We start from the raw sequence: 27,416 nt of genomic DNA on the forward strand, positions 1-27,416 counted from the left end.
GGAGCGGTGGTTTTAGCCACTTGGTGTCACTCTCTCCCAGGGCACCCCAATATCTGGGGTGGAGAAGGAGCATTGAGGGGGCTGGATGCTTTGGAGCCTGTTGCAAACCTGGGCTACAGGGGAGCTGCTGGGGTGTTATTCCAGATGCAGATGTCCATGGGTGGCTGGACCTTTGGGACAGCTCTTGGGGGGCACAGGGTGGTATGAAAAATGGGACTAAGCAGCTTTTTTGCCAAGTAATGTCTTGTTTTTGGGGGGGGGGGGGGGGGGGGCTGGAGCCTGGTGTGGAGGTGAGAGGCTGGTATGTAGCATCAGCTCAATTTGCAGCAGTGTTTTTTTCCCCAAAACACGTGCGGGACTACATTTCCCATAAGGCTGCGCTGCCCGGGCACGTGGGGAGCGCCACAACCTGGACTGCTTGGACATCGTGGTGGCTGGTCATGGCGATTCCTTGGGCACCAGCACCACCATGCCCCGGCACGTAACAGGGTGGTGGGGCAGGATGCCCGGGGTGACCCGGGCATCCATCAGCCTCGCTGTATCCGCGAGTGGTCGGTGGCATGTACCGGCATCTCTCCTCCTCGTTGCTTGGCCATAGGGTCCGTCACCCCCAGCTCAACCCCTTCTGCCTCCGTCCAGGCTCGGGGGGCTGCAGCAGGTGAGTGCAGGCGATGATCTACTGAGGTGGGGGATCGTGTAGGTTTGGGAGGAGAGACAGAGCCCCTGCAGCACCCTGCAAACCGCCCTTGTGACTGCCTGTCTCTGAGAGATGTTCAGCCAAATTTTCTGTAACATGCTGATTTTTCTTTAGTATCTTTTTTTTTCCCTATATTTTCCTGGCACAATGCACCTTTTGATGCAACTGATTTATTCCACTCCGCTTCCTGTGGGGAGGAGAAAGGCCAGAAATACTTCCGGTGCGCCGCTGAGCATAAAACACAGGGGTTTTTCTTCCCCAGGGTGAAATCTTGCTGTGTTTTCCCAGCAATCCTTGTTTTCCTGGAGATGCCGGGGTTAATGGGCAGATAGGCGCTGAGCCGAGGGAGCAGATCTCTTCCCTGTCCCATGTGCTGCCATCAGCAAACTTTTCTGGCAGGCTTCTTGTGCCCCTGACCTAGGTTATCTTTTTTTAATGTTATTCCTCTGCTCTTCAGGGTGGGTGTCTTCATTATTTTTCTACTTTTTTTTAATTTTAAAGTTTGGTTATGTGTGGGGGTTTTTTTTTTTTTAAATCGTTGTTTCTCAGCTAAGGCTCATGGTGACTTTAAAATCCTAATTGCTCTGCAGGGAGGAGAGGTGCTTTAAGATTTTATTTGCATTAAGACCATAGGTATAAGTAGTATGGGGTGGTGGTCTCCTAGCCATGAACATGGGGTGGTGTGAGCTCCTCCTCTGGAACAAGCATATGAGCCTTTTTTGTGTGCTTTTTTTAAAAAAAAAAAATGCAGTGAGGTCTGGGGGGGGAAGGGGGGAGTGTTTTAGCCCTTGAAGTCTGCTCAGTTCACACCAAAGAACCTTTTTTGCTCAGCGATGGGGTCTCTGTGCCTGTCCCCGTGGATTTGGCTGACCCATCCATCCTTTTGCTCTCCCACTGCATTCCTCCACGTCCACCGCACCAAGTGTGTCCCCTTCCTCAAGATGTGTTTCCCTGGGTTGCACTGCAGTCTTCCTTGTTTGAAAGCGTGGGGAAACAGGCAGTAGCGGAGACAACAGGGTTTCACTCAGGTTTTATGGCAACCCTTGCTGCTCACAGAGCATCTTCCTGGTGTGACCTTGGGAGAAGGTCCCAGACCCTAGGGTGGAGGTGCTCTCATGAGTCCCTGTGCATCTCTTCCAGGTGGGAAGAGGAGAAGAAAGAAGATGGGGTAAAGTGGACACAACTGGAGCACCGAGGACCTTACTTCGCACCCCTCTATGAGCCGCTGCCAGATGACGTGCAGTTCTATTACGATGGTATGTCCACCTTGGGAGGGGACCTGGGGCCAGCTGAAGTGTTGATATCTTGTGTGGTGGGGGGGGAAGTATTGCAGACCATAAATTATTAAAGGACCTAAATATCCCTTTGGGTAAAGCCTGAACCATGGGTTACAGCTTGCAGGGCTTTGCACTGGTAGGAGTCATGGGGTGATTGGGGGGCTAAGGAGCCCCTGACAGTTGTAGGGTGCTTCACGCATCCCCTCCATGCAGAGCACCCTGGGACAGGGTGAGGGCTCCTGTGTGGCTGCCTGCAGCTGGTTTTAGGATGCTGTAATGCAAGTCCCAGATCCACGCATGGTTCTACCTCTGCTCACAGTCTCTCCTGGCTGCAAGATGTGCAGTGGTGGGGTTGGACCCTAAGCTTCTCGAGGGGAAGCAATGCATCTTGTTGCTGTTGCCTGAACTCCTTGCATACCTCTTGTGAAGACGGACTGGAGGGAAAAAAAAAGAACAATTTTTTTCTCATTAAGATGCCTTTTGGGTTTGAGCTTTAAGTTGGCTCATGCATGGTTTCCCTGCAAGCTGGGAAAACGTGATTTTGGTTTTGAGAGCTGCAGTCTGCGTGTCCCACGACCTCAGTGACTGACACATCACTTCCCCTCCAAGACATTGCAGGGTTTGACTGGGCTGCTCTGAGCTCCTGGTCATGGCTCCCAAAGTTGACCCCAGGTCTACCACGGATCTCCTTAGAGCAACTCAGTGCATCGGTGAGGGGCCGAGATTGACATGATGGATCCAGGTCTCTGCTGTCCTCCTTGATTTCCTACCATGCCTCCTGGGCTCTCTTTTCTTCCCGACTCTCAGCTTCATCCCTGAACAGTTTTCTGATAGATCAGGTGAAGGGTGGCAAGAAGGACCTTGGGACTTCTCCAAGAGATGCTGGAGATGGGAGGGGACTGCAGCCCCATGGGGTCTTGGTTGTCCTAAGCCCCCTCACTGGAGCTTCATATGCTCTGTGGGTTTTTTACACGAGGAAAAAAAAAATACCAATTTGGGGAAATAAGGGGTCTGGCAATGCTGTCACCAGAGGGCACTGCTGGGACATCGATGTGGCTGTCAGACTTCTGTCTCTGAGGAGGAACCCTGGCAGCTGTATTTAATCCTTGCATGGGGTTTGGACCTTCTCTGCGGCCTCTGAGCTGGTGAAGACCTATGTGTGTGTGCGTTTGGGCTGATGGCTTTGGCCTGGGATCTTGGGTGTCTGGGCTCATTTCCTAAAGGTGTCACCACTCCTGGATGAAAACGTTTGTGTCCAGGGAACAGCCCTGAGTAGGGATGGACTGTGGCTGAGCTGGCATATGTAGGTTGTTGGTGGGTCACAGCCTCACAGCAGCCCTACATGTCCTGCGGTTCAGCTGGAGATCAGGAACCCCAAAAACCAGAGTGTCTGGCACAGGTAAGATTGAACCATTCCCTGGAGATCTGCAGGGTTCTTTTCCTGCAGCTTGCCTAGAAAAGCTATTTCAAAGTATTGGTTCCCTAGGAAGAGTCAAGTTGTTCCTTGGCTTCACTTGACTGCTCTAGCCAAAGAGATCAGGAGAAGATGGGGGCTTTGCCTCCGAGAAATGATCCGACATCCACTGGACAACCCTGAGAGGCTGTTGCGCCTGTATCTGTTGCACAAGTCTTGTCTTTGATCTTCCTATCATTGCTCCATCTGCATGGGAAAGGTCTTGAGATGAAACATCTCCCAGGGGGATCCCGGCTATCCAGCATAGTTCTGGAAGTGATCATAGTTGGAAAACAAACCTCTGTGTTGTTCTGCAGAGCTAGAAGTTTAGAACTCATCATCGCATGGTGGCTTAGTGACTTTGACATCAATCACAATTTCCTCTCCTGAAAAGGAAGATGAAGTGTGTGATTGCAGATGGGCTGCAGCAGTGTCCTGCTGTGCCAAGTGCTCTGGGTATTCATCCTCGGGCGAGGCTGAGTGTCCTGCCAGTGTCTGTTCTCACCCCTTACCCTGTTTTGGCATTGTGAGCATGGAGACTAGCCAAACAACTGCCTGGGGCTCTGAGGTTGGGCTGTCCCCATAACTGATGCTAAAGGTCCTCTCCCTTCCTAGGCAAACCCCTAAAGCTGAGCCTGGCCACGGAGGAAATCGCCACTTTCTATGCCAAAATGCTCGATCATGAATACACAACCAAGGAGATCTTCCAGAACAACTTCTTCAATGACTGGAGGAAGGTACCTTCCCTGTGAGGGCTTCCTTACTGTCCGTCCTCTGCATTAAACCCACCATCCCCAGGCAGACCCTAGGCTGTGGTGTGGGATGGAGGGGAAGAGGCTTTTTTGGTGGCTTAGTTCTTTATTTATAATCATGAGATTCTAAATTACATGACTTATTTCCTTGCTGCTTGTGGGTTTGGGCTGGGGCTTGCTGTCTGCAGCATCCTCGAGGGCTTCACGTTGGCATTTGTTCTCCCTCTGAGTTTTAGTGATGCTATCTAAGAAAGCAGGTGCTGGGTCTTGCAAACAGCTTCCCAAATGGTTTGGGGCATGTGTCCCTCTGAAGAATTAACCTCATGGTCCCACAGCACCACAGCTCAGTCCCCAAATAAAAGCAAGATGCCTACTAGGGCAAGTCTACGTGCCCCGCAGATACCTTTGGTGCTGCTTCTGCAGTCCCTGCAAGCTGCTCGCAGTCATGCTTGGAGATCACTTGTTCCTGCAGCAGAGGTTAGAGGTTGCTCCATCCCAGAGCTGGCTGTGCTTTGCTTCTCTGTGGATGCAGGCTCAGGTGTCCAGACACAGCCTGGCCTCCTGCCATGGCAACTTTGTCTTGGGTGGATGTGGCTAGGGTGGCTGCTTCCTCCTGATTTTTCTGAAGAACTAGCATGTGGGTCTCCATGTCCTTTTCTGTGAAGGAGAGGCATAAGCAGCAGCTCTGTGCAGAGTTGGTTTTGCCTCCCGGCTTTACCCAGCCCCTCTCAATCTCTTGCTCAGGAGATGACCTTGAAGGAGCAGAACATAATCAAAGACCTGGACAAGTGTGACTTCAGGGAGATCCATAAGTACTTTGTGGACAAAAGTGAGGCACGGAAAGCACTCTCCAAAGAGGAGAAGCAGGTGAGGACTGTTTCCTATGACATCTGGGGCTGGCTGATCTGTTCTGGGACCAGCTTGAGGTATGTCAGCTCCTGCTTGTCTCTTTTCCTGGTGTTATGCCCTGCTCTGGGACCTTTTTAGCCTTTGGACCAGCTCAATCTCTCTGTGACCATCACATCTCTCTTTGCTAAGTTTATCTGCAGAGGCTGCATGTTTCATGGCTTTTCAGGGTACTAGTCATCTTCAGATCATGATTTAGGGTCCTGCCCTGTCCAAAAGATGGTGGACCTTGCTGGTGGTGCACAGGCTTTACTCCATCAGCATCTCATGTGGGGACATCATCACCATGAGGGTTTACAAAGTGGGTGGAGATGAGCCATTTGTTAGGAAGGGACTTAGACGCATGCTTGCCTCTTCCTCCCACCCTTTGAGCTCTGCCTTTCCAGCCTTGCTTTCTCCAGGGAAAGGAGGGTAGAGATGGGCAGGCACAAGTCACGGGGTTTTGTTTTCATCCTGTGGGATGGTGCTCATTTCAGAAACTGAAGGAGGAGGCAGATAAGATCCAGGAGGAGTATGGATACTGCATCCTTGATGGGCACCGGGAGAAGATAGGCAACTTCAAAACTGAGCCGCCGGGGCTGTTCCGTGGACGTGGTGACCACCCCAAAATGGGCATGCTGAAGAAGAGGATCATGCCAGAAGATGTTGTCATCAACTGCAGCAAGTGAGTTGCCATGGGAAGAGCTGAGCTGCTTTTGGGACTGGGATAAACAGCATATCTCTGCCTTGAGTTGCTGTGGGGTTTTGCTGTGCTGTTATCTCCTACAATCACTGCTTTGCACACCCTCAGGCTTGAACTCACTGGAGCCCTTCTGTTGCTTCCTGGTCACCTCCAGATGTCTGCTTTGCAGTTAGGTCTGACTTCTAGTTTCGTTGTGGACATACAGTGGCCAGGAAGCTGGTCAGCAGCTCCCATCTCACTGGTGCCCACACTGTTCACCTGACAACTGCAAACGCTCCAGTGCCCCTTTGAAGAAGGAACAACTCTGTACTCCTTCTCCTGTACTCCTCTTCCAAATGAGCCATTCCTCCTCATTTTTGAGTCGCTTCTACTGGCTGGAAGAACCAGGATACTCAATGGAGGGAGAAAAAGCAGTGATTGAGTTAAGAGTGTTTGTCCTTTAAGTTATGTGAGTTGGATTGGTCTTAAACCACCCATATGAGGACCTTGTGGCCTTGATTCAAAACACTCCCCACCAGCCCAACTAGTTCTGTTTGCCCGCAGCATCCAAGCGATAAAGACCTGATCATGTTGAGCAATTTTGGGAGGGCTGTATGTTTTCTATAAGTAAACTTACCATGTGTCGACCATCCTTGGCTCACTCTGAAGAAGCAGTTGAGCTGATGACCTATTTCTTCTTCACGGTTTGAGGGCTCTAACCCTGCTTTACCCACAGGGACTCCAAGATCCCTGAGCCACCAGAAGGGCACAAGTGGAAGGAGGTGCGCTTCGACAACACGGTTACCTGGCTGGCCTCATGGACAGAAAACATCCAGAACACTTTGAAGTACATCATGCTGAACCCTAGCTCCAAGCTGAAGGTTGGGGTGATGCAGCTGTTTAGGCAGAGCTGTTGCCTTTTGGGCCACTGGCTTTTTTTTCCAGGTGGAAAGATTGGGGAAAGCAGATATGTGGTGCATCAACAAAAATGGGGAAAACTAAATTAATTGGTACCCCACTGGGGGGTGAGGGGAAAAGGACAGAGATGAGTGTTAAGCGTCAAGCCTATTCCAGGGGATGGATGGCTACTGGCGGAGCCATCCCTGTGCTGTGGTGCTCATGTGTGTCCAGGGAAGGCTGTTGAAAGCCAGGCAGGGGCTGAGAGGGTCCGCAGGGACCAGAGTCTCTAGGGTTGAATTAGCTTATGCCAGTAAATGGAGGGTAGGGGGAGGTGGGATCACCATCTGTAGTGCCATGGGAGAGAGGGAGTGAATGCTGTGGGGAGGGAAAGGTGACTTAAAGCTATTTCCAGTCCTCAGAGCAAATAAGGAAACTGTGTGCAAGTTGGGGACAACTGAGCAAGTGCTTTGTGTCATTCCACGTTGGTGGTGTCCAAGCAGCAGTGGCTGTGGCCATGCAGTGTTTCACCACTTGGCTCCTCGCTTGCTGTGTGCTGGCTGCTAGCTGGTGGAGGACACTATGAGCCGCTCGGACTTGGACAGGATCCTCAGTCCAGCACAGCAGAGGCACGGAAACCCTGGATGAGCTGTTTCTTCTCTGATTTTTCCACTTAATGGAATTTTTCTCAAGAAAACAACGGGGTTTGAGCAGTATTTAGTTGCTGGAGGTGTTCCTAGAACAGCGTTTGACTGGTAGGGGTGGAAGGAACGTGGGGCACTGGGTGGAAGTGTCTCGGTTTCCCTTTCTAGGGGGAGAAGGACTGGCAGAAGTATGAGGTAGCCCGTCGCTTAAAGGATGTTGTCCACAAAATCCGTGCTCAGTACCGAGCCGATTGGAAGTCCAAGGAGATGAAGAAGCGGCAAAGAGCAGTGGCCCTCTACTTCATTGATAAGGTATCTGCAGCCTCACGCTGGCCCCCAGGTCCCCTATCTATGTGGAGGTTGGGATTTGGCTTACCTGATCCACCCCACCCTGTAGTTTTTTGGTGTCTGCTGGTTGTACTAGCCAGGGTTGCTCACATGAGGAGTCTGGCAGTGATCGTGAAGGATGGTGACTCCTTCTATCTGCTGATGCTCATGTGAGGATGCAGTTGTGTGGCAGTGCAGGGACTGCACTGTCATGGATTTTACCTGCATGTGTGTGTCTGTGTGATGGCCAAGGCCCCACTGGATAGCTGGATAACTTTATTTTGGGGGGATATTTTAGGATTTCTTAGAGCAGGGAAATAATCTCCTACTGGAGGCAGTCACTGCTTGGTTTCCATCAGGGTACCAGCAGCCATTTAGTTGAAGCACTGGCCTGAGAAAGCTTTCTCTTTTTTTTTTTTTTCTTTTTCTTTCTCTTCCTCTTCGTGTCCACATCCACTTTAATAACCTTGTAAAGGGGGACTGTGGTGGGCCAGGATGCATGACTTGCTCTCTCCTTCCAGCTGGCCCTGCGAGCTGGCAATGAGAAGGAGGAAGGGGAGACTGCAGACACAGTTGGTTGCTGCTCCCTGCGTGTGGAGCACATCAAGCTGCACCCCAAGCTGGATGGGCAGGAGCATGTGGTGGAGTTCGACTTCCTTGGGAAAGATTCGATTCGTTACTACAACAAAGTGTCGGTGGAGAAGCTGGTGAGTGGGGCAGAAATGGAGACAGTGGCCAGCATGGCAATTTGGTGCAGGGTTAGCTGGGGGGCTTCGTTCTCTCAGTGGTCATCAGTCCCAAATGTGCATCTGAAATCCATTGCAAAGAAGCTTCCTGTGCTTTAAAGCCACGGTGGCAGCATGTGTATGAGATGCAATGGTGCTGGGTGACAAGGGCACACATGCTGACCCTGGCCTGGAGAAGGGGAGGAAGCTTGGGATATGACTTTCAAGGTTGTTCTAGCCTATGAACCATGAGAGAGAAGTGCTGGCTCTTGCTGGAGCATTGTCAGTTGACTAATGGGCTTTAGGACTTGAGCTGTCCTAATTGATATTTTATTTTTTGCTTTGCCCATAGGATAGTTGATTTTAATGGTGTTTGTGGGGAAACTGAAGTGCCAGGGTTAGCAGAGATGGGGGAAGGGGGGAACAGCCTGTGGCACCAGTGCCTTTGAGGGTCCCAGTGGCAGCCCTTGAAGTTGAGAAGGTGGTTGGTGGTGTAGGATGTGCGCTACCTGAGTCTGAATTGAGTATATCTGGGTGAGGAGGCAGGTGGAGATGAGGGAGATATTTGGGACTGATTTGCTCCTTGTTTGTGGCTGGGGCCATCTTTTCCTCCTCTTTAGGTGTTCAAGAACCTGGAGCTGTTCATGAAGAACAAGGACCCTGGAGATGACCTCTTTGACAGGCTCAATGTGAGTTGTCACCTCTATGTTCTTTAAATGGCACGGATGGCCCAGAGGGAGTAGAAGCAAACCCATGACACCCCTGTCCAGCCTGCAAGCACCAAGACTGTGGTGCTACATCAGTGTCATCCCTCACCCTGGTTTTAACTCTCCCCCCTCCAGAGACACCACTGTAACTGTTTGAACACCCTGTTGGGATGATGTGATTATTTTTTCCCATCCTCTTTCTGTGCTCGTAGCATCTCTGCTTCCCTGAATACAGGTTTGGCATTGGCTGCCTGCACCCACAAGTAACCCATGTCCCCGCTAAGGAGGTGGCTTTCTGCTCCCCCCCCCCCAACTTACATGCTTGGGCTTTTTGTTAGCCTGGAGAGGACTGCTCTGCGCATTGCTGGAGGTGTCAAACCTCAGCTGCTTGATGCTTTTGTACCTCGTCGGGGCTCAGCAGAAGCGTGCGAGGCTGACGGAGCACAGAGATGCTGGAGGGATGTGCAGCACCCTTCCCTCCTGAGCTACTTCCCTGCAAAAAACTCCTCCCTCCCTTATCCCAGTACGGGACATGGGGTGCTGCCACCCATGCTCCTCCTCCACAAAGCCACTTGTGCATCCTTCCTCTGAAGAGGCTGCTCTTCTCTGGTTATATAGGATTTACCTGTGACAGGCTTTCTTGGTATGAGTAAGGCTTCTTCCAAACCCCAGATGACTCCTCTTAGCATCTTCTGCTTCCAGTCCAACTGCAGCCCCGTGTGCTCTGTAGAACAGATATCAGGTGTGATACAGGAGGTGGGATGTGTCCTCCTGGACATAGATGGGCAGAAATTGTTGAGTTCCAGAGAAATTTTTTGTGGGTTTAGGTGGAATTTGTGCCAGTTTTTGGTGAATGAGAACCTGATCCAACAAGTAGATCTGAAAGCCACAGGAGACTTAATACCTAATTTGATTGTTTAGGCAGAAGATGATTGCCTAAAACCCAAGTGCTTTATTGTCCTAGCTTCTGCTTGCTCTTTTTTCCTTCCCCTCCCACTTTGTCCTATCTTCCTTCCTCCAGACATCCATCTTGAACAGACACCTCCAGAGTCTGATGGATGGTTTGAGTGCCAAAGTGTTCAGGACCTACAATGCCTCCATCACCCTGCAGGAGCAGCTCAAGGCACTCACTAACTGTGAGTTACTGACAGTGTTGGTGGTATCACCAGCTGCATTGTGCGAGGGCAGTGGGCTCAGCGGTGTCCATCCATTGCCTTGGGGTCCCTAGAACTGCCTGCCCCTCCTTGGCAGGTCATGCACCATGTTGTAGGGTAGTATGTAACATAGGGGATGTGCAGCAGGTTGGGAACCATGCCAAGTGAGTAATTGTTACCCACTCAGTGACAGTCTGACTAACTGATAGACAAGATGGGAGTATTTCCCCACCCCCCCCACCCCCTTCCTTGTATTGCTTGTTGGTTGCATTATGCAACCCGCACATGGGGCGGGGCAATCCCAAGCAAAACTACAGAGTGGGTGGAGAATGGGTTGAGAGCAGCCCTGAGAATGACTTGGGGCTGTTGGTTGATGAGAAGCTCAACATGAGCCAGGAATGTGCGCTTGGAGCACAGAAAGCCAACCGTGTCCTGGGCTGCATCCCCAGCAGCATGACCAGCAGGTTCAGGGAGGGGATTCTGCCCCTCTACTTTGCTCTGGTGAGACCCTCCTGCAGTACTGCATCCAGCTCTGGGGTCCCCAGGAAAAGAAGGACACGGAGCTGTTGGAGCGAGTCCAGAGGAGGCCACAATGATGATGCGAGGGCTGGAGCACCTCTGCTATGAAATCAAGCTGAGAGAGTTGGGGTTGTTCAGCCTGGAGAAGAGAAGGCTGCGGGGAGACCTTAGAGCACCTTCCAGTCCTTAAAGGGGCTCCAGGAAAGCTGGAGATGGACTGGTGACAAGGGCAGGGAGTGACAGAACAAGGGAAAATGGCCTTAAGCTGAAGGAAGGGAGATTTAGATTAGATATAAGGAAGAAATTCTTCCCTGTGAGGGTGGTAAGGCACTGGAACAGGTTGCCCAGAGAAGCTGTGGCTGCCCTTGGCTCCCTGGAAGTGTTCAAGGCCAGGTTGGATGGGGCTTTGGGCAACCTGGTGGAGTGGAGGGTGTCCCTGCCCTTGGCAGGGGGTTGGAACTAGATGGGCTTTAAGGTCCCTTCCAACCCAAACCATTCTATGATTATTTTTGCCTGCCTTGGATAAATGGGGGTGATAAGGCCCAGTATCAGATTCAGTGATGCTTAAGTGTCTTTCAAGTTTGACAACCAGTATTGCTCTTCCCTTTAGAAATGATGGTAAAGGCAAACAAATTGTTGTGCTTCTGGTCTGTTTCTTGCCTTCTCCAACTCCTAGAAAGGGGATATAGTAATGCTTCTGTTTATTTCTAGCTGAAGACAATGTTGCAGGAAAGCTACTCTCCTACAACCGAGCTAACCGAGCTGTGGCCATCCTGTGCAACCATCAGAGGTCTACACCGAAAACCTTTGAGAAGTCAATGCAAAACCTCCAGACTAAGGTGAAACAGACCAAACAGAGTGCCCAGACCTGATCTCACTGCTGATTTTTGTTTTTGGGGTAGAGGGAGGGTGAATAACCTGGTACCTGAAGAGCTCATGTTGATCGGGCATGGCAGGGAATGAACCAGGATCAGTGCAGAGACATCAGAAACCCAGGGGTGGGGATGGATGGGGTAAGCTGAAATTCTGGATGAAGCACACTTGGCACAGAGTTTGACTTTTGGGTTTTTTAATCACTTGGTATCTTCAGACTAAGCTGGGTGCCTCTTGTGATGGCACAGCTTCAACACAGTTGGCTCAGGACCAGGGAAATTGGCTTTCCCATCTGGCTGTTTGCAGGAGGGCCAGCTGAAATTTCATGGGTCTGCTATGGAAATACCTCAAATTACTACTTTTAACTGTCCTCAGCTTTTGTTCACACTCTGCTGGTGAGCTTGGGACTTTGCAGAGGGCTCCAGCACTGTCACGAGCCAGTCAGTCTCAGGCAGTTGCACAAGAACAGATAAGAGCTGCAAATGTTTCTTGCATCAGTGCTGTGAGGATCTTTTGCAAGACACTAAGAAAAGCTTGAGCTCCAGCAGGAGCTGGAATAGGGCTGGTGGGAAGTTGAGGAGCAGTGTGGCAAAGGAAAGGGAAAGAGGGAGGCAGATGAGACCTCCAGTGAGGAGAGTATGGGCTGACTTTGTATTTACCTTCACAGATTGATGCCAAGAAGCAACAGGTGGAGGAAGCCCAGCAAGAGCTGAAAAAAGCTGAAGATGAGTTTGAAGAGACAAAAGATGCCAAAGCAGAAGCGTGAGTGACTTCCTTACCATCCTCTTTGCACAGACATCCCCCTACAAAAGGGCCCATGCATGGGGATGGTGCAGTCCAATGCCCTACGTGCATCTCATCAGAACTGAAATGCCCACGTTGGGTACCAGGTGCCTCCTGTCCCATGGCAGCCTGGCAGATGGGTGGAGGCCTTGTGAAAGGTTTCTTGCAACTGTAGGATTGCAAAGAGCTCCTTCAGGAGTATTTCTTTGTGATAGGGCACATGTCTCTGCATACTTGGACTTCAATCCAAGCTGCTGGCTTGGAGTTATCCTACAAATGCCATGGTGCGAAGGATGCCTGGCTTGGGGTTGAAGCTGGGGATGCACAGACCAGCCCTGATGCTTGGTTTTCTCGTGGGATGCTTGAGCGGGGGATTGTGTCCTGTCATGATCTCTGCAGTAGTCATTGCATGAGGTCTGTCCAAATTTGTGCCCCCTCCCAGAGCCCAGATACAACTTCCTGCCCAGAGACAGGACAAAGCTCGAGGAGAGAAATGAGGCTTGTATTTCATGTTTTACTCTTGGGTTTCTTGTTTTCTGCCCATGCTTTGTGTTGCTGAGATGCAGAGCGGGTTGTTGGATGGTCATTGCTCATGGAGCCTGGATTTGAGGAGGTGGTCTTTGGGTGCTGGCTTCTGTGCTTGCCCCACTTTGGTAACAGTAATTCTATTTTAAGAAGTGTCTTATGAGGTCAACGTACTTGAGAAATGGGTTCGTGCTGAATGGCATCTTCCACTGTGCCATTCTGGAGTATTTCTAGGCTCAAGCCTTATAGGACTTATGGTGAGTGTAGAGGCTGCTCTGAGCTGAAGCTTGCTGGCTTCCTGTCCTGCTCCCAGGCAGCAGCACACCAGAACTGCTCTGTATTTCACCTCTGCTGCTTCTTTTCCCCTTTAACATGCTGTCTGGGTTGCTCTTCCTTTGCCCTCAGCAATCTGGAGAAGAAAAAGAAGCTGTTGAAGCGGCTGGAAGAGCAACTGGCCAAGTTGAACGTCCAGGCCACGGATAAGGAGGAGAACAAGCAGATAGCTCTGGGCACATCCAAGCTGAATTACCTGGACCCCAGGATTAGCATAGCTTGGTAAGCCTTGGGCATGCTATGGGGCAAATCTCCCTTCATACATGTGAAGATCACCTAGTACTTTCTGGGGAGGGGGATAAACACACTCCTGAGCCTTTTGGGGAAAGGAACAAATTTTGTTTCCGCCCAGAGAAACCTGCCCAACCCCTGGAGGTGCTGGGGGGACGTCAGCAAAATCCAAAGCTAACTGTTCCCTTGCTACAAACAATGGTTTACAGGATGTTCCTTGTGGGTTCAGAGCATGAAGGGGGCACTTTGTGCTGTTGCTCATAGACATGCAAAATTAATTTCTTAAGGAGCTTGGGGCTAAGGAGTTTGTAAGGGTGAAAGATGCTGCACCCTGAGTGGAGAGGACCACTGTGGTGGGAGCAGAGCAGGATGGCTAGCACATCTCCACGGCTGTCCTGTGGTCTGTGCAGGTGCAAGAAGTTTGGCGTGCCCATCGAGAAGATCTACAACAAGACGCAGAGGGAGAAATTTGCCTGGGCGATCGACATGGCCGACGAGGACTTTGAATTCTGAGAAAAAGTGCCTTTTGTGTTAAGTGGTGCTCATTTGGTGCTGTTGCAAGGCTCTTTTTACATGCCGTTGCAGGGGTGGGGCTGGGGAGTTATCTAATGAACAAGTTTGATACGGGTATTTTGTGCCTTTTTAGTATACAAAACACTGGGTTTCTAGCTGGAACAGGTATTGCTAGTTGTGACACCAATCCTGACTGCAGTGACTCTGTGAACTTTTAATTCCTCTTCGGAGTTGCCAAGTGCTTTGGATCTTTTCTTTCTTCCTCCAGAGTCTGGGAAGAAGATTGAATGAGCGCCTTAATTGTGCTGATAAACAAGATTAGATCTAATCCTATCTCCTTGATGTAGTGGAGCTGTGATGCCCTTTTCAGACTCTCTGAATTGGCTTGATGGGGAAACACCAGGCAATGACAGCGCCGGAACAGGCAGCTGCAGTATGAGACCTGGGCTTGGGTCAGGGATGCACTGAGAGGAAGGGAAAAATCTCAGGGTTTTACACGTGAGGGTATTTTGTGCCCTTTCACCTCCAGGAGAGGAAAAAATTACGCAATTGCACAAACACAATGAAAAAATGTTGTGGGAGGGAGCGAATGGCAGGAAAAGGAGGGGGAGGTGCTGGCCTCACGTTGGAGGGCTGAAAATCACCTTGGCATGAGTGAAGCGTACTTTAATCACCCCTATGCGTTCAATGATTGGTCTGGGAGAGGACATCTCATTCGGGGCCATATTTCCTTTCCCCTATTTCCTTCAGTTGGCTCTGGCTCGGCTCGCTGTATCAGTAGCAGAAACTAAACTACCCAGCCACAGATTTAGCAATAGGAAAGGATGATGCTGGGCTGGACCAGGCTCCGGTGGGGTGTGAAGCGTGCTGGGGAGCGGTACCGATGCTGATGGAGCTGTGTCTGTGTTGGGATGCCAGCTTTGTCATCAGGTTGCATCCTCCCCAGTCTGCTCCTGCCCCATGGAGCAGGCAGGGACTGATAGCATACGCTGCTGGTGCTTGCTGCCGAACTGGCTGCTTTTCAGAGGAAAAAAATAAGCGATATCAGCATGTACCTGGCAACGGTTAGCCTACGTGCCAGCGAATCTCAGGTGTAAGCAAGCTGTTGCATTGGCAGCAAAGCCTTCTGGCATCTCGGGGCTGATGTTCAGGTTGCTGTAGTCCAAAGCTCTTGGTGCTTCCCATGTGTTCACTTACAGCCGCTTGTTCTTGTGTTTAAACTATTGCTATTTTGGTTGGAAGTCAGGTACTTCAAATGCATTTCATTAAAACTGAAAGTGATTTTTTTTTTTCTGAGTATCTGTGACTGGAGGCTTTTTGCAACTCATCCAAGACGCAGTTCTGCTGTGAGCTGATGTGCAGAGCTCTGAGCCAGGGCTCTGTCTCTGTAATGGGGTCTGTGTATGCTCAGTTGTCTGCAGGGGATTAGGCTTGGTAGGAAATCCTTTGCCTTCAAGCAAAGAGCCTGCCTGCAGACTTCAAAAAAAAAAAAAGAAAAAAACATTTTTACGTGGTCCCTAAGTGTCCGTATGTAAAACTGAGCCACCAAAATTGAATTGCTGCATGTTATCAGAGTTGTGACAAACATGAGGGGGGGAAATGCATGGGTGAAGCCAACGCTGTTTTATCCTGTATCTGCACTGGGGTGTGCTCCACCACTTGGCTGAGAGGTGACAGTTTATAAAACTCTAACCGGATGCTCTCTCCAAGCTCCAGGAGCTCATGTTGGTTTTAACAAGGCAACTGCCTCCTCAAACAGGGATCTAAATCAATCTGAATGGTGGCAAGACTTATTTTTCTGGCAAAGCTAGACCAGTTATCAGCTCAGCTGCACAAACAACAGGCAGGAGCTGCCAAGCATGCCTTGACCCCTGTGTTGGATCTGTACCTCTGAAACAGAGCTAACCAGTTTGGTCCCAATGGATGGGCATGTCTTTCTGCACACCCTGCTAAAATGCTTTCTGGCTTTCAAAAAAGGTTAAAGTGAATATTCTCCACTAACTGTGGTGGAAAGCTTGTTCCATCCCAAATAAGGGAGTAATTCTAGCCAAGCCCGTAGTGAAAGGGTGCTGCTGTTTTCCAGTAGCAGAAAAAGAGCAAGATGCAAGTAGGTGAGCACTGTTGGTGTTTCCATTGAACCAATAACTCCTTTTTTTTTTTTTAAGTATTTCCTAGAGGAAAAAGTGTCTCAAGCACCATGTGAGAAAGGATCTGCATTAGTAAGAGCAGCTGCAGCAGTATGAATGGCTTCTGGGGGAGTAGTGGGGAAAAATCACCCCAGAAAGCAAATCCTACTGCAACTTTGGAGTGAAATGAGTCACTCGGTCCTTGGCTTCTCCTCCAGCAGGTTCCCATCAGTGCTATGATCCCCTGCTGAGTTAATGGGGCAGAAAGGGGTGGGTAATTGCTGTCCTAGATGGTCTGTCCATTCTCACCCTGTTTTTGCTGGGGTGGTAGACCCACAAAGTGGGCGCTGGCAACATTTCATGCTTACAGAGCAATGCTTTCCTCAACAGCTTTCCTGTCTCTATCAAAGCATCCTGCTTTTCTCCAAAATGCCATGCTTAGAGCAAAATTGAGGTGGTTCAACTCCAGTGAGAGCTCAGCTAATAAAGCTGGAGGCTTTGTGTTTGCCTCTTGTGCTGCAGCAAACAAGGAGGGCCATGCTCAGATGCTCTGGAAGTCAGGGCTGCAAAGATCTGCCAGTGTCAGCTAAACAGCAATTATTAGCTATTCTGGGGGAGCTTAAATGAAGGATCTTTTCCTCAAAGGGTGTTACCCTGGTTTGTATTGCCTTATGAGCCGGTTCTATGGGGCTTGACCACTTCTGTCAAAAAAAGCTCAGTGAAATTAAGGTTGGATGCCTAAGTGCCTGGGAGGTATGAAGCAAAAGCAAGGTGGAGAGTTCATATGTCTTGCCAGGTATCACATAACCCATACTGGGGTGAGGAACACTATGTGTTGGAAACAGCTAAGCTTTAAAGAGAGGCTGATGAGTCTGGGGAGTGTCTTCCTGGCTCTTAGCCATAAGCAAGTGAGATACAGGTTGGAGAAGTTGAGCTACTTGCCATTGACATCACGGTGGCACGAAGCAGCAGTCTGGCCTAATGCCCAATCTGACAGGGATTTTCCACTGCTCAGGACGCTGTGGAGCTGTCACTGAAACCCAGGAATAAACCTCATAACACCAATGTAGTGTTAAAAGGCAGGCATTCTTTATTGCAGCGCTGGATGCACGGGGGATAGCTCCACCCAACGTGCATGCCAGGTGATCACCAACACACAGGTTATGTAGGATCAAAACATACATATTCATTGTTTTTCTCAGAAAAGGCAGTCGTATGATAATCACTTCTTAGAATCCATTTCCATATTCTCCTCCCCGTCACACATGCTCGGTGATTTGAGTCGGTGGCCCTCAAGGGGTGTCTCGTGGTCATCAGTGGTTGTGTACCTGTGTCTGCTGGGTGACCCTCTTCTTGCAGGCATGCGCAGTATCATTGTTGTAGGTGCACCTGTCCATAGCAACTTACTTCATAAGATTAATATCTCCGAACCTATTGTTCAGTTTGGTAGGGACTGTACATGGAACATAGCAGCACTGTACCTTGCCATGGTCAGTTAGCTTCATTACCTATTACCTTGGTTACAAATTAATTATCTCAACCTGATTCTATAGTTTCTGTTTCACGGCCACTATCCCACGGTTACAGAGCAGGATCATGGCCTCTCAAAGACATCTATGAGAGTAGGATCCCCTTCTAGCTCAATGGTTTGGGCTTATTTGGTGACTCCAAGCAATATTGGCATGGTCAGTTGAAGCCTGCCTACCTACCTACCTTGGCCCTTCCAAGGATGTTTTCAACTCAGCTTCTCCAATGAATTGCATTCTCTGTAGGCACTTAAGTCTGATGCCTAAGACACGTGGTAGCCCAATCACAAAAGTCAAGATACTAGCACTTTTTCCCAGTATTTGACTAGTGAAATGCACAGTCAAAAAGTTTAGTGTTTTTCCTTTGCAATTACTTCCTTTTTTTTTTTTATTTTAAAGAAGAAAAAAAAATGCAAAAAGGGAAGATCTGTTTTCAGGCAAAACCAGAAGTGGTATCTTCCCCTGTAACTTGTTGGGTTACTGTTGTGCTTTTCATAAAAGCCTGTTTATATTGATTGGGAGGAGACTTCAAGGCAAACTTACAGGAACAAAGCTGGCTGCTCATGCTGATACTGGGATGGGCTTAGGGCTGCTCCAGTTACATAATGATTCTTAAAAAAACAAAACAAAAACCTTCAGTTTGTCTCCCTGCCTTCAGGCTGGGGATGTTCTGCACTGTGAGATGGCACGAGGACAGCACTGATACTGTGGCTGTTTGATAAGATAAACCTCTGGGTGGTAGGAGGTAATGAGAAGTTCCTCTTGTCTTGCTTTAGCATCTGCTGCCCATGCCCAGCCTCTTCCCAGAAATGCTGAGCTTGGGAGGGGTCTCTGGAGGACTCAGTCCAATGTCCTGCTCAAAGGAGGGCCAACTTTGGGTTGCTCAAGGGCTTCTCCAGCCAAACTTCAAAATTTCCAGGGAGGGAGATTCTTCCACCACATCTCAGGGTCTCTGTTTTAGCAGTTAATTGCTGCCCTGGCAAACTTTTTTTTTCTTTTTTTATATCTGGTTGGAATTTCCCTTGTTGCCTCTTGTAACCAGCTGCTTGCCCTTTTCCTGTGCACCTCCAAGCCTCTCCATAGCCACCACCCATAAAATAGCTGAAGGCAACAACTAATCCCCCTTATCCTGCTCTCCTCCAGCCTGCTCTGTTGCGTGGGGTCATTCAGCCCCACATCTGAGACTTCCTTGAACTTCATGAGCTTCTTTGAACTTCACCTTCCACTGAACACCAGCCTGCTGAGCCTTGGAGGAATGGGGTAGGAGCTGAAGGAGGCAGAACCATCTCAACCTATAGCTTGGGGGTGTGTATGAGCAATACCTCTCCCTGCATAGGAAGTTGTTTGAGCAGCTGGAGTCTGGTGGGGCTCCATCCATGCCTGCTGCTTCTGCATCAGCATCCTGGAGAGATGGGAACATAAAGCCTGCACGTTGGCATCTTTTGCAGGCACTAAAGCCCTTGGACCAAGCCACGCTCATCGGCAACCTTCCCACGCTGTGCTTTCTCCTGCGGAAGAGTTGAGCTCTTGATAGGTGGCCAACAGATTATTGATCCTCATTGATGGAAAAAAACGTGTATCAGCCTCCTGATTCCTAGAGTTGCTTTCCATAGTGGTTGGGGTTGGCAGTACTGCTCCCCTGCCCATCAGGGCTGCGTAGGGAGGAGAAGAGGTCCTGGCGGGTGATCAGAGGAAGGGCAGCCATCAAAGCTGCTTAGCTGCTCTTTCATCTGCTTAATGAGAGGGCCTTTGCTCACCCGTAGGTGTTTCGGAGAGATGGGCTTTTGGCTGATTCATCTTAATTGATGCAGAGAGGGAAGTGGGTGTGATGAAAACTCCTCAGTGAGGAGGGTTTGCTGTTGAACTGCTGCTTATGCTCTGCATCTGCTCCCTGGTGAGTGATCAGATTAAGGGGAAAACAAAACAGCTGTAGTCTAGCAGACATGTGAGAGGTGGGGAAACCCCTTTGGGGATGTGAGGAAGAGAAATGTGAAGGGTTTCCAGAGGGTTTTTCCTCCCCTCCTTCCTTCCCTTGAGACCTGATATTGCAAAAATGGAAAATAAAAAAGGGAAAAATAGAACAGAAACTTTAAAAGTGAATGCTTTTGTTGATATGAGAGGAACAAGGTAGAACAACATTTAAGTTTAGACTGTCAATCCTGTGCTTCAGACCCTCTGTCTCTGACCACAACGAAGGGACACATTTCCTTTTCACATGTGGTTTAGCAGGAGAGAAGGTCACATCAGTGGTTTGGCATAAATAAAATGTGCTTAAGGAGCTCCCTGGGTTTACACAGTTGTACTCTGTGTCCATCAAGCATCAGCCAAGCTCAGACTGCTGTAAAATAAGCTCAAATTGGACAGACACTAGCCCTTGTCATATGTTTGTAAATGCAGTGCTGCTGATGCCAAGGAGAGTGTCTGCAAAGAAAAGCAGACAATTAACCTATGAGAAATTGGATCCCTGTGATAAAATGAAGGAGAGTCTAATAAGGGGCAGAAAGAGAGCTTCCAAGGCAAGGATAAAACTCTACTGGATGGATGGCTGCCCGTCTTGGGTGTCCCACAGTGAATGAGTAGATGACACATAGACTGATTCTTCCTACAGCTTCTTTTTAGCCGTAGTAGTGATATTTTTGGCTAGCTGAGAACATGTGTTATTCAAAAGAAAATAAAGAATTGGGAAGAGCTCAGCTCAGGTAAGCTTGTCCTAAGCTCTGAGACTGGCTTCTCTAGACCTTAATCCTGAGCCACTGCAAGATGGAGCATGAGTAATTCCAATAAATTAATTAATTAATTTTCTTAATCCAAGTCTGGATTAAGCTGCAATTATGAGTGATTGGCTTGACTCAGAAATAAGCCTTTGAATAACTGCTTTCGCAGCTGCAGGAGGCCTCATAAATTCCTTCTGCTGCCATGAGCCCCAGAAGAGCGTGATGCGAGGTCTCTGCAAACTCAGGTAGCTTCTAGTGGTTCCCCCGTATTGCTGCAGGGATGGTGAGGCAGATAGCTGATGCCTCTAAAAAAAAAAAAAAAAAAAAAAAAAAAAGGCCGTGTTTCTTGTTTGGTGGATTGCATACAGACCACCCCTTCTCTTGTAAACAGGGCAGATTATTTATCTGCCAAGGTGGGTCAAGCAAGGAATTCTCTAATCCCTTCTCAGAGGTCATCTACACATGAATGAGCTCTTTGGTTTTGTTTTTTTAAATCTGCTCTGTGTAATTTCTTCCATCTATTTCTCAAGCTATAGCTGGACTCCAACTCCTGAAGGCTTAGCTTGCTAAAGTGGAAGAGAATGGGGTGGCAATTAATGCAACCAGCTTTAATTAGGGCTCATGTTTCATTTTTGGGAGTCCCTCAGGCAGAAAGTCAGTTTCTGACTTCCCATAGTTCATTCCTGCTGTTGCAAACCCCGCTTTTGTCAGAAACAGGACCTGGAGGGGGTTAAATATCCACCATCCCCTCTCCTGTACATCCTTGGACACAGCACTGTCCCTGTTTCTGGGGGATTCCTCACAAAAATAGGGATGGGATGACCTCAAGTGCCTGCAAAAGCAAATTCTGCTGGCTGCCTTTCCAGGAGTGGTGAGATTTTGAAGGCAATGAGCGGAGGTGACCTAACGGGTCTGGCCTCTTCCTAACCGAGGTGCATGGCACAATCCCAGGTTTTTTTTCTTTTTTTTTTGTATTAGGCTTCTCTTCTCCCTTGGGAGCCTGTATTGGATGGCTACAACCTCATGTCTCGTCCAGCCTTCTGCTTCATGCCTGTGTCTTTCATGGGGGGTCACCAACCCCAGCTTTGTCCTGATGTAGTAGTGATGTCTGCCACGTGAGCACGCGATGGGTCTTGGTGATGCCGGCAAAGAGCCGAGCATCTTCTCAATTTCGCATGCGGTCTGTGTCGTAACAGGCTGTGGTTCAGTCAAGACTCCTTTCGTGATGTCCTCCTTTATTGCTGTTACTTATGTTTGATTTAGTTTCATTTTCCCTACAGCCAGTTGGGTTGGGTTGACTTTGCCGCGTGGCACCTTTAGCAAGCAGCGTGACTGTGGTTGCACAATCCCTGGCTCCCTCGCTGTGCAAATAGGTTTTTTGGTCTCTTCTCTCTCCCTCCCCCCTTTTTTTTATTTCCTCCTTCCTCCTGTTTTATATTATCACTTTTGAAAGAGCTTCTACATGGGGCTGTGCTGGGTTGTCCTCATAGTGCCTTTCTGTGTGCTGGAAAACTAAAAATAAATAAACAGGCATTATAATTCTATAAATAAAACAAAATAGCTCAGTCCATGTTTTTCCCTTTGAGAGTCTAAGACAAGATGGATTGTTATCCGTTAGCACTTTAATTTGGTATTGCCATCGCTAGTAACAGGCTGTAAGCTTTCCACTGAGTTTGCAAGACCTCAGAATTGAGGCTTGTTAGGTTTGCTCTGACTGTGCTTGTCTTGACCTGCCTGAGGCTTTTTTTATTTTACCTTAGCTGAGTGGGAAGAGCAATTTTTCTAATTGACCAAGTGGCTGTGGCTAATCTGTTTTATTTTTGTCTGTCTTTGCATAGTGCAGCTGTAGGTTTATATAGATAGCAGTAACGAGCAACGTAGAATGAGGTATTTATGACTGACTCGAGGACATAGTGTAGAGAAATGCAGGCTTCGTACAACAGCAAAGGTCTTGAGAAGTGGAGATGTGGGATGTGGTGCAGAGGAGTGTAGGTATCGGGTGATGAAATGGGTCCTGGGCCGGAACTGGAGACCCCACGGCTATAAACCACTCAGACCTGATATAATATAGACCTGGAGCTGGACCAGGCTGGTTTTAGGGGTAACAAACAGTACAAAAGTAGTACCCAACATATATAAAAGGTACTGCATATAGTAAATCGAGATGTAACACATAGGTGCACGCTGATGAAAAAAGCATGTTTAAAAAAAAAAAGTTACTAAGCATAATTGAAATTACTCTGAGTGAATCCTAGGAAGAGGAAGAAGGAACCATCGACATGAACATCTTATTTTTCCTGGTGTGGGGCTCCAGATACTGATGGCTCACCATAATGTCACCAGTATGAAACCCCCGAGAGTGTGAAGGGTGAGCAAGAAAAGGGGTAGAAACCTCTAAGAGTGTGTAATAATTTTAATAATATCATTCTGAGTAGGATTATTCTTTGTTTTCCTACAGTAGCTAGACCAACAATCATTCTTGGATGAGACACAAGATTTCAATTATACTAATGATATCTATACACATAAGCATGGTGTGCTTTCTCTTTGCTGATAAGATGAGATTTTGAGGCTGTAGCAGTAGCATGGCATCTTTCTCCTGGTCTTTCTCGCATTCTCTTGGGCTCCCCTGATCTTCTTTGCACCACACCAAGCTTAGAGTTGTAGTAACAGAGCTGGTAGAGCAGCGCTTGGGGCTAAGTCACGAGAGGGAAATCCGCATAGCTGCAGGGGGAACAAGCCTTCCCAGTGCTAACCCAAGGCTCCAGGCTTGACCCTGAATGAAGATGGAGGGGAGGCAGCCACTGGGTTAGCTGCAGCATTTGTCCTGGTCCTCAAAGACTGTCTCCTCCATGGTGGGCCCAGCATACGTATCCCCTTTTCTCTAGGACCAATGCACACCATACAAGTCCAAGAGTCCCCAACCCCCTTCTGGTGGCCTTGCTTCCTCCTAGGCTGGTCACCACCTACCTTTTATGTCATGTCCTGTCATCTTTCAAAGAGGAACCACTGCTATCAGTAGCAACTGCTTTCCTTTTGTCTTCTTTTGAGATATTAGATAACGTGTGCTTGGGCAAAGGCAACGCACAGAACTTGGACAGCAGATGCGATCACTGGGCTACTGCAAGGCTCTGCAAGTAGGTGTCAGCCCCCTGGTCTGGGCTGCACACACCGTGTGACAGGTGGATTGACCTGTATCAGCTGAGGACCACCAGCCTTTGCATCTGTTGCCCTCCCGACTAGAACTCCACACAGGATTGGGAACTGCTTCCCCTGAAGACCATGCAGGCAGAGAAAAGCAAACGGAGATGAGGGCTCTCCTGATGGTGTTTGTGGCTGTTGTCCTCTGTGTAGACATTGGTGAGTTGTTCAGGATGATTGCGAGGCTTGGGCTGGGATGGACAGAGATGGCATTTTTCTGGGGAGAAGCCACATCCATAACTTCTATGTCCAGTGGTCTTTAAGAAGTCAGTAGATAGTGATGGATAAGGAGCTGGTCTGCATGATCAGCTTTGCCTCTCCATGCTGTCACAAGACTTGTGCTGCAGATACCCTACAGCACTTGAGCTGCCCTCAGAGCAAGCCAAAATCTGTCACCCTCCCCTATTCTCATCATGCTTTGGGTTTTTTCTGCAAACCTGATGACATCTTGAGATCTGCAGCTAACGCTACACTTCTTGGATGGGTGTGCAGTCAAGCTTTGAGCTAAATATTGAGTGCAACCTTCACTGCTCTTCTGGCTCTGTGACCATTCACTAAATGCTGTAATGGGGTATTTGAATATCAACTAGAAAGAAAGCCTCTGCTGCCCACTCCCCTGGAAGGAGGGTTTTTTTACTGGGAAGCGTGTCTTTGGCAATTTTGGGTGTGAGATAGTAAAAAGGGTAGAACTGGCTTAGCCAAATCCTCTATGTCTTATTCTATGTTCTGTGGCCTGCGTGAGGATGGGAACGGGTCCAGCTGGGAAGGGATTTCTTGCTTTGATCTCATGCAAATCATTTATGTTCCCCTCCCTGTAGTCAATTCGCTGATGTGCTACACCTGCACCAACCAGACCAGCAACGATCAGTGCCTGAAATCTTCATTACGTACCAAAAATGAGACAGCCTGCGTGACTATAGTTGAGAAGATAGGTGCAGGTGAGTCCCACTGCTATGAAGTGCCTGGGCTGTGACCGCCCAACACTCCTGTGTGTCTCAGCCCTGCTCTCAGTGGGTCTGTGTCCTTTCCCCCTTTCGGGGAGCTTTGGAAAAACTTGAATAGTGCTGGGTTACAGCCCAATTGTTTCTGCGCTTGAATAGCGAGGCAGAGGGTAGTTAAATGAACACATATAGACTTGGGTGATCTCGCACACTGTACACAGTAAAGTCAGGATTTGCCCTTGGAAGAAAGATTCATGGACTGGTTTTGTTTGACTTTTTATCCAGGCACTCACGAACAGAAGTTGATCAGCAAAACCTGCATTTCAAACTGTGATGTGTTTTGAAACGCTTACAGCTGTTGCAATCGGGACAACTGCAATCAAAATGAGGCACATGGGATGAGACCTCCCGTAGCGGTGCTAGGAACTGCAGTTGTGGTCAGTGTTACCAGCACCCTTCTCTGGACTGGACTGTGATGAGGTCCCCATTGAATAACCCCTTCAAGCTTCTTAACCCATCCTGGTCCCCCAGCACCTGCAGTCATTTTTCTCATCTGTCCCCAGAACATCTTCTGAACATCTGATGTTCCGGCACAGAAATGCCAGTCTGAAGCTAGCTTGAGCTTGATGGAGAAGAGATCCCTCAGTTATTATTTTATAGCTTCTCATGCAACAGGGCTCTGTGGCCATCATTAAAAAAAAAATAAAAAAATCCAAGATGTTTATTATTTATTCTCTTTTTTTGTTGAGTGCTGACTCACAGCAAGGCTGCGGTTTTGCAAGCAGCATGGTCAGGTTGTTCATGCAATTACAGACTGCTAAACAAATGGAGGTGAGTAGGAGGAGGATACAATTCCGATCAGCACAGCCCCAGACGGGAGTGTGTCTCTTATTGTTTCAGCCAGGCAGAAATTTCTGAAGGTTTATAGAAAAAGGTCTGGAAAAATAATGAATTTGCATCTCCAATGGTATTGTTCTAGTATGCTGTCAACACTCTGGTCCTGAGAAGGTCTGGGACTGTGGGGAAGGTATATTAGCAAATGATATGTCCTGTGTCAGTTCCTAGCCCTGGGGTCTGTATAGCTGAGCTCTCTTCCTCCAAAATAAGGTGGATGAATCCAAAATACCAATTGGAAAGTAGATCTGGAATTGTCAGGGATGGTCCTAGTTGGTCAGGCCAAAACCGTACTGAGGATCATGCTAGCAATTAAACAGTGTGGACAACTGTGGGACAGCCCTTGAAACTGTGCATGGGATCTCCATATATCATTGATATAGAGGTAGCTGCTTCCACAACAGCTCTTCTACAGTGTGGTTCCAGCCCCAGGGCAGCTGGAAGGGTGGTGACCTCCTCTGGAGCTTGTGACACCTGGACATCACTGCCAGATACCCCTATTAATGCCCCCAAGTACAGGTATGATCCTGTACATAACTTAATCCAGACCGAGCCGGGATTTGGGCAATGCAGGAATCCCAGAAGCACCATAAAATCGGGTAATACTGGTAAACAGAGACTTAGGATGCCCCTGGGGCACCATTTCCCTGCCCTGCTTGAAAGAGAGGAAGCCAAAGGGCAGGTTCTCAGAAGGATTTCAACACCTTAGTGTGACTTGGCCTCAGGCTGCACATGCTGTGCTGTTGAACCTAAGTATCTCTGTCCCATGGTGGAACTCCCACAGCCAGTACCTGGCCACCTTCACAGCACCCAGGAATGGGGAGTGCGTTGGAGGTTGGGTAGGAGCAGCCACAAGGTTCGAGTCCTTCAGCAATGTGGCATGCAAAGGGTTTAAACCCATGTTAGTTTGCAGTAAACCCATGGGTGGGATTAGCTTTGAGCTCCCTTTGGCTTCCCTAGGAGTTAGGTAATGAAACATCTGTGAAGGTCTGTGTCGGGGGGGTGGTGATGAGAACCCACCTTGCTGTCCTGATTTAGGAGAGGTCACAACCAGGAAGGAGACAGAGAATGAGCCTTGCGGGACCAAGCACAAGTAAATCCCCAGGGAAGAGGAAAAAGATGGAGGGAAACAGCCAGAAGAAAATCACTATTCAACCACTGTTATTGGACCCAAGGATGGGAAGAGCTGGAGCTTTCCCTCACCCAGCAGGTGCTCAACACGCACAGCTGCCCTTTCTTCCAGGGCAATGTGTGCTTCAAACTGTAGTCTTCAATGCCAAAACCAACAAGTGGCACCATGTTGACCTGGCCTCTTCCTCCCCCTCAACCCCACCCAGAATGAAGTATGGGGAACAAGACAGAGACAGATTCTGCAATTGCTTCAATGCGTTTTATCCAGGGCTAAAAAGTCCCTGGTGATGCAATCATACCTGGTGTTGAGAACCTCTTCTGTCCTGCAACCCCTGGCAGCCCCTGGCGTACTAGCAACTGGGTGGGAAATGGCAATAGGTACAGACTGGGATAATGCTGGGATAGATGAAAATATTTGGGAACCTTCTGAGATGCCATCTAAGAAGTGATGAGGCAGATGTTTTGCTCTGACCACCGGGAAGCTGAATAGTTAAGAACTTCAGGGCAAATAAAAGGGAGAGATCCCATGAGACCAAGCCATGATGGTTCTGATCCTCCTTGTCGCTGTGGTTCCATGTGTGGACACTTGTTCCGAGGCCTTTTGTGAGAAGATCCCAGTATGAGGTTCCCAGAAGATGAGCAGATCCCTTGCGTTCATTGATTTCTGATCTCTGTTCTACATCCAGGAAGACTCAGAACATTGCAGAAGGCAGCCAAACAAAGCTGTGTTTACTAACCGGCTCCAACATGGTTGTGTAGTGCAGTGTGACACAGCCAAGAGTAAAATCAGAGACCAGGCTCTCATCCTGAAGGATGTGATTCACATGCCTGCCAAGGGTCTAATCTCCAAGGCTGAACCTAAGCTAGGGAAATAAACAGTTCCTAGGAACATCCCTGGTCCACAAC

The 27,416-nt window shown here is 48.8% G+C and overlaps 1 protein-coding gene across 1 annotated transcript; it reads left to right on the forward strand.

Annotated features, from left to right (window-relative positions):
• Positions 1–394: 394 nt before the first annotated feature.
• TOP1MT (DNA topoisomerase I mitochondrial) lies at positions 395–25,201 on the forward strand. The gene is made up of 17 exons (XM_054814880.1): positions 395–658; positions 1,838–1,953; positions 4,043–4,164; positions 4,924–5,046; positions 5,562–5,749; positions 6,483–6,627; positions 7,456–7,599; positions 8,136–8,321; positions 8,960–9,028; positions 10,068–10,182; positions 11,431–11,558; positions 12,260–12,354; positions 13,306–13,455; positions 13,875–16,373; positions 23,402–23,703; positions 24,363–24,482; positions 24,771–25,201. Exons 1-14 carry the CDS (start codon positions 561–563, stop codon positions 13,975–13,977), a joined length of 1,782 nt encoding a protein of 593 aa, XP_054670855.1. The 5' UTR covers positions 395–560; the 3' UTR covers positions 13,978–16,373; positions 23,402–23,703; positions 24,363–24,482; positions 24,771–25,201.
• The last annotated feature ends 2,215 nt before the right edge of the window (positions 25,202–27,416 follow it).

This window comes from Grus americana, chromosome 2, assembly GCF_028858705.1.
Source record: "Grus americana isolate bGruAme1 chromosome 2, bGruAme1.mat, whole genome shotgun sequence".
Lineage (NCBI taxonomy): Eukaryota > Metazoa > Chordata > Aves > Gruiformes > Gruidae > Grus > Grus americana.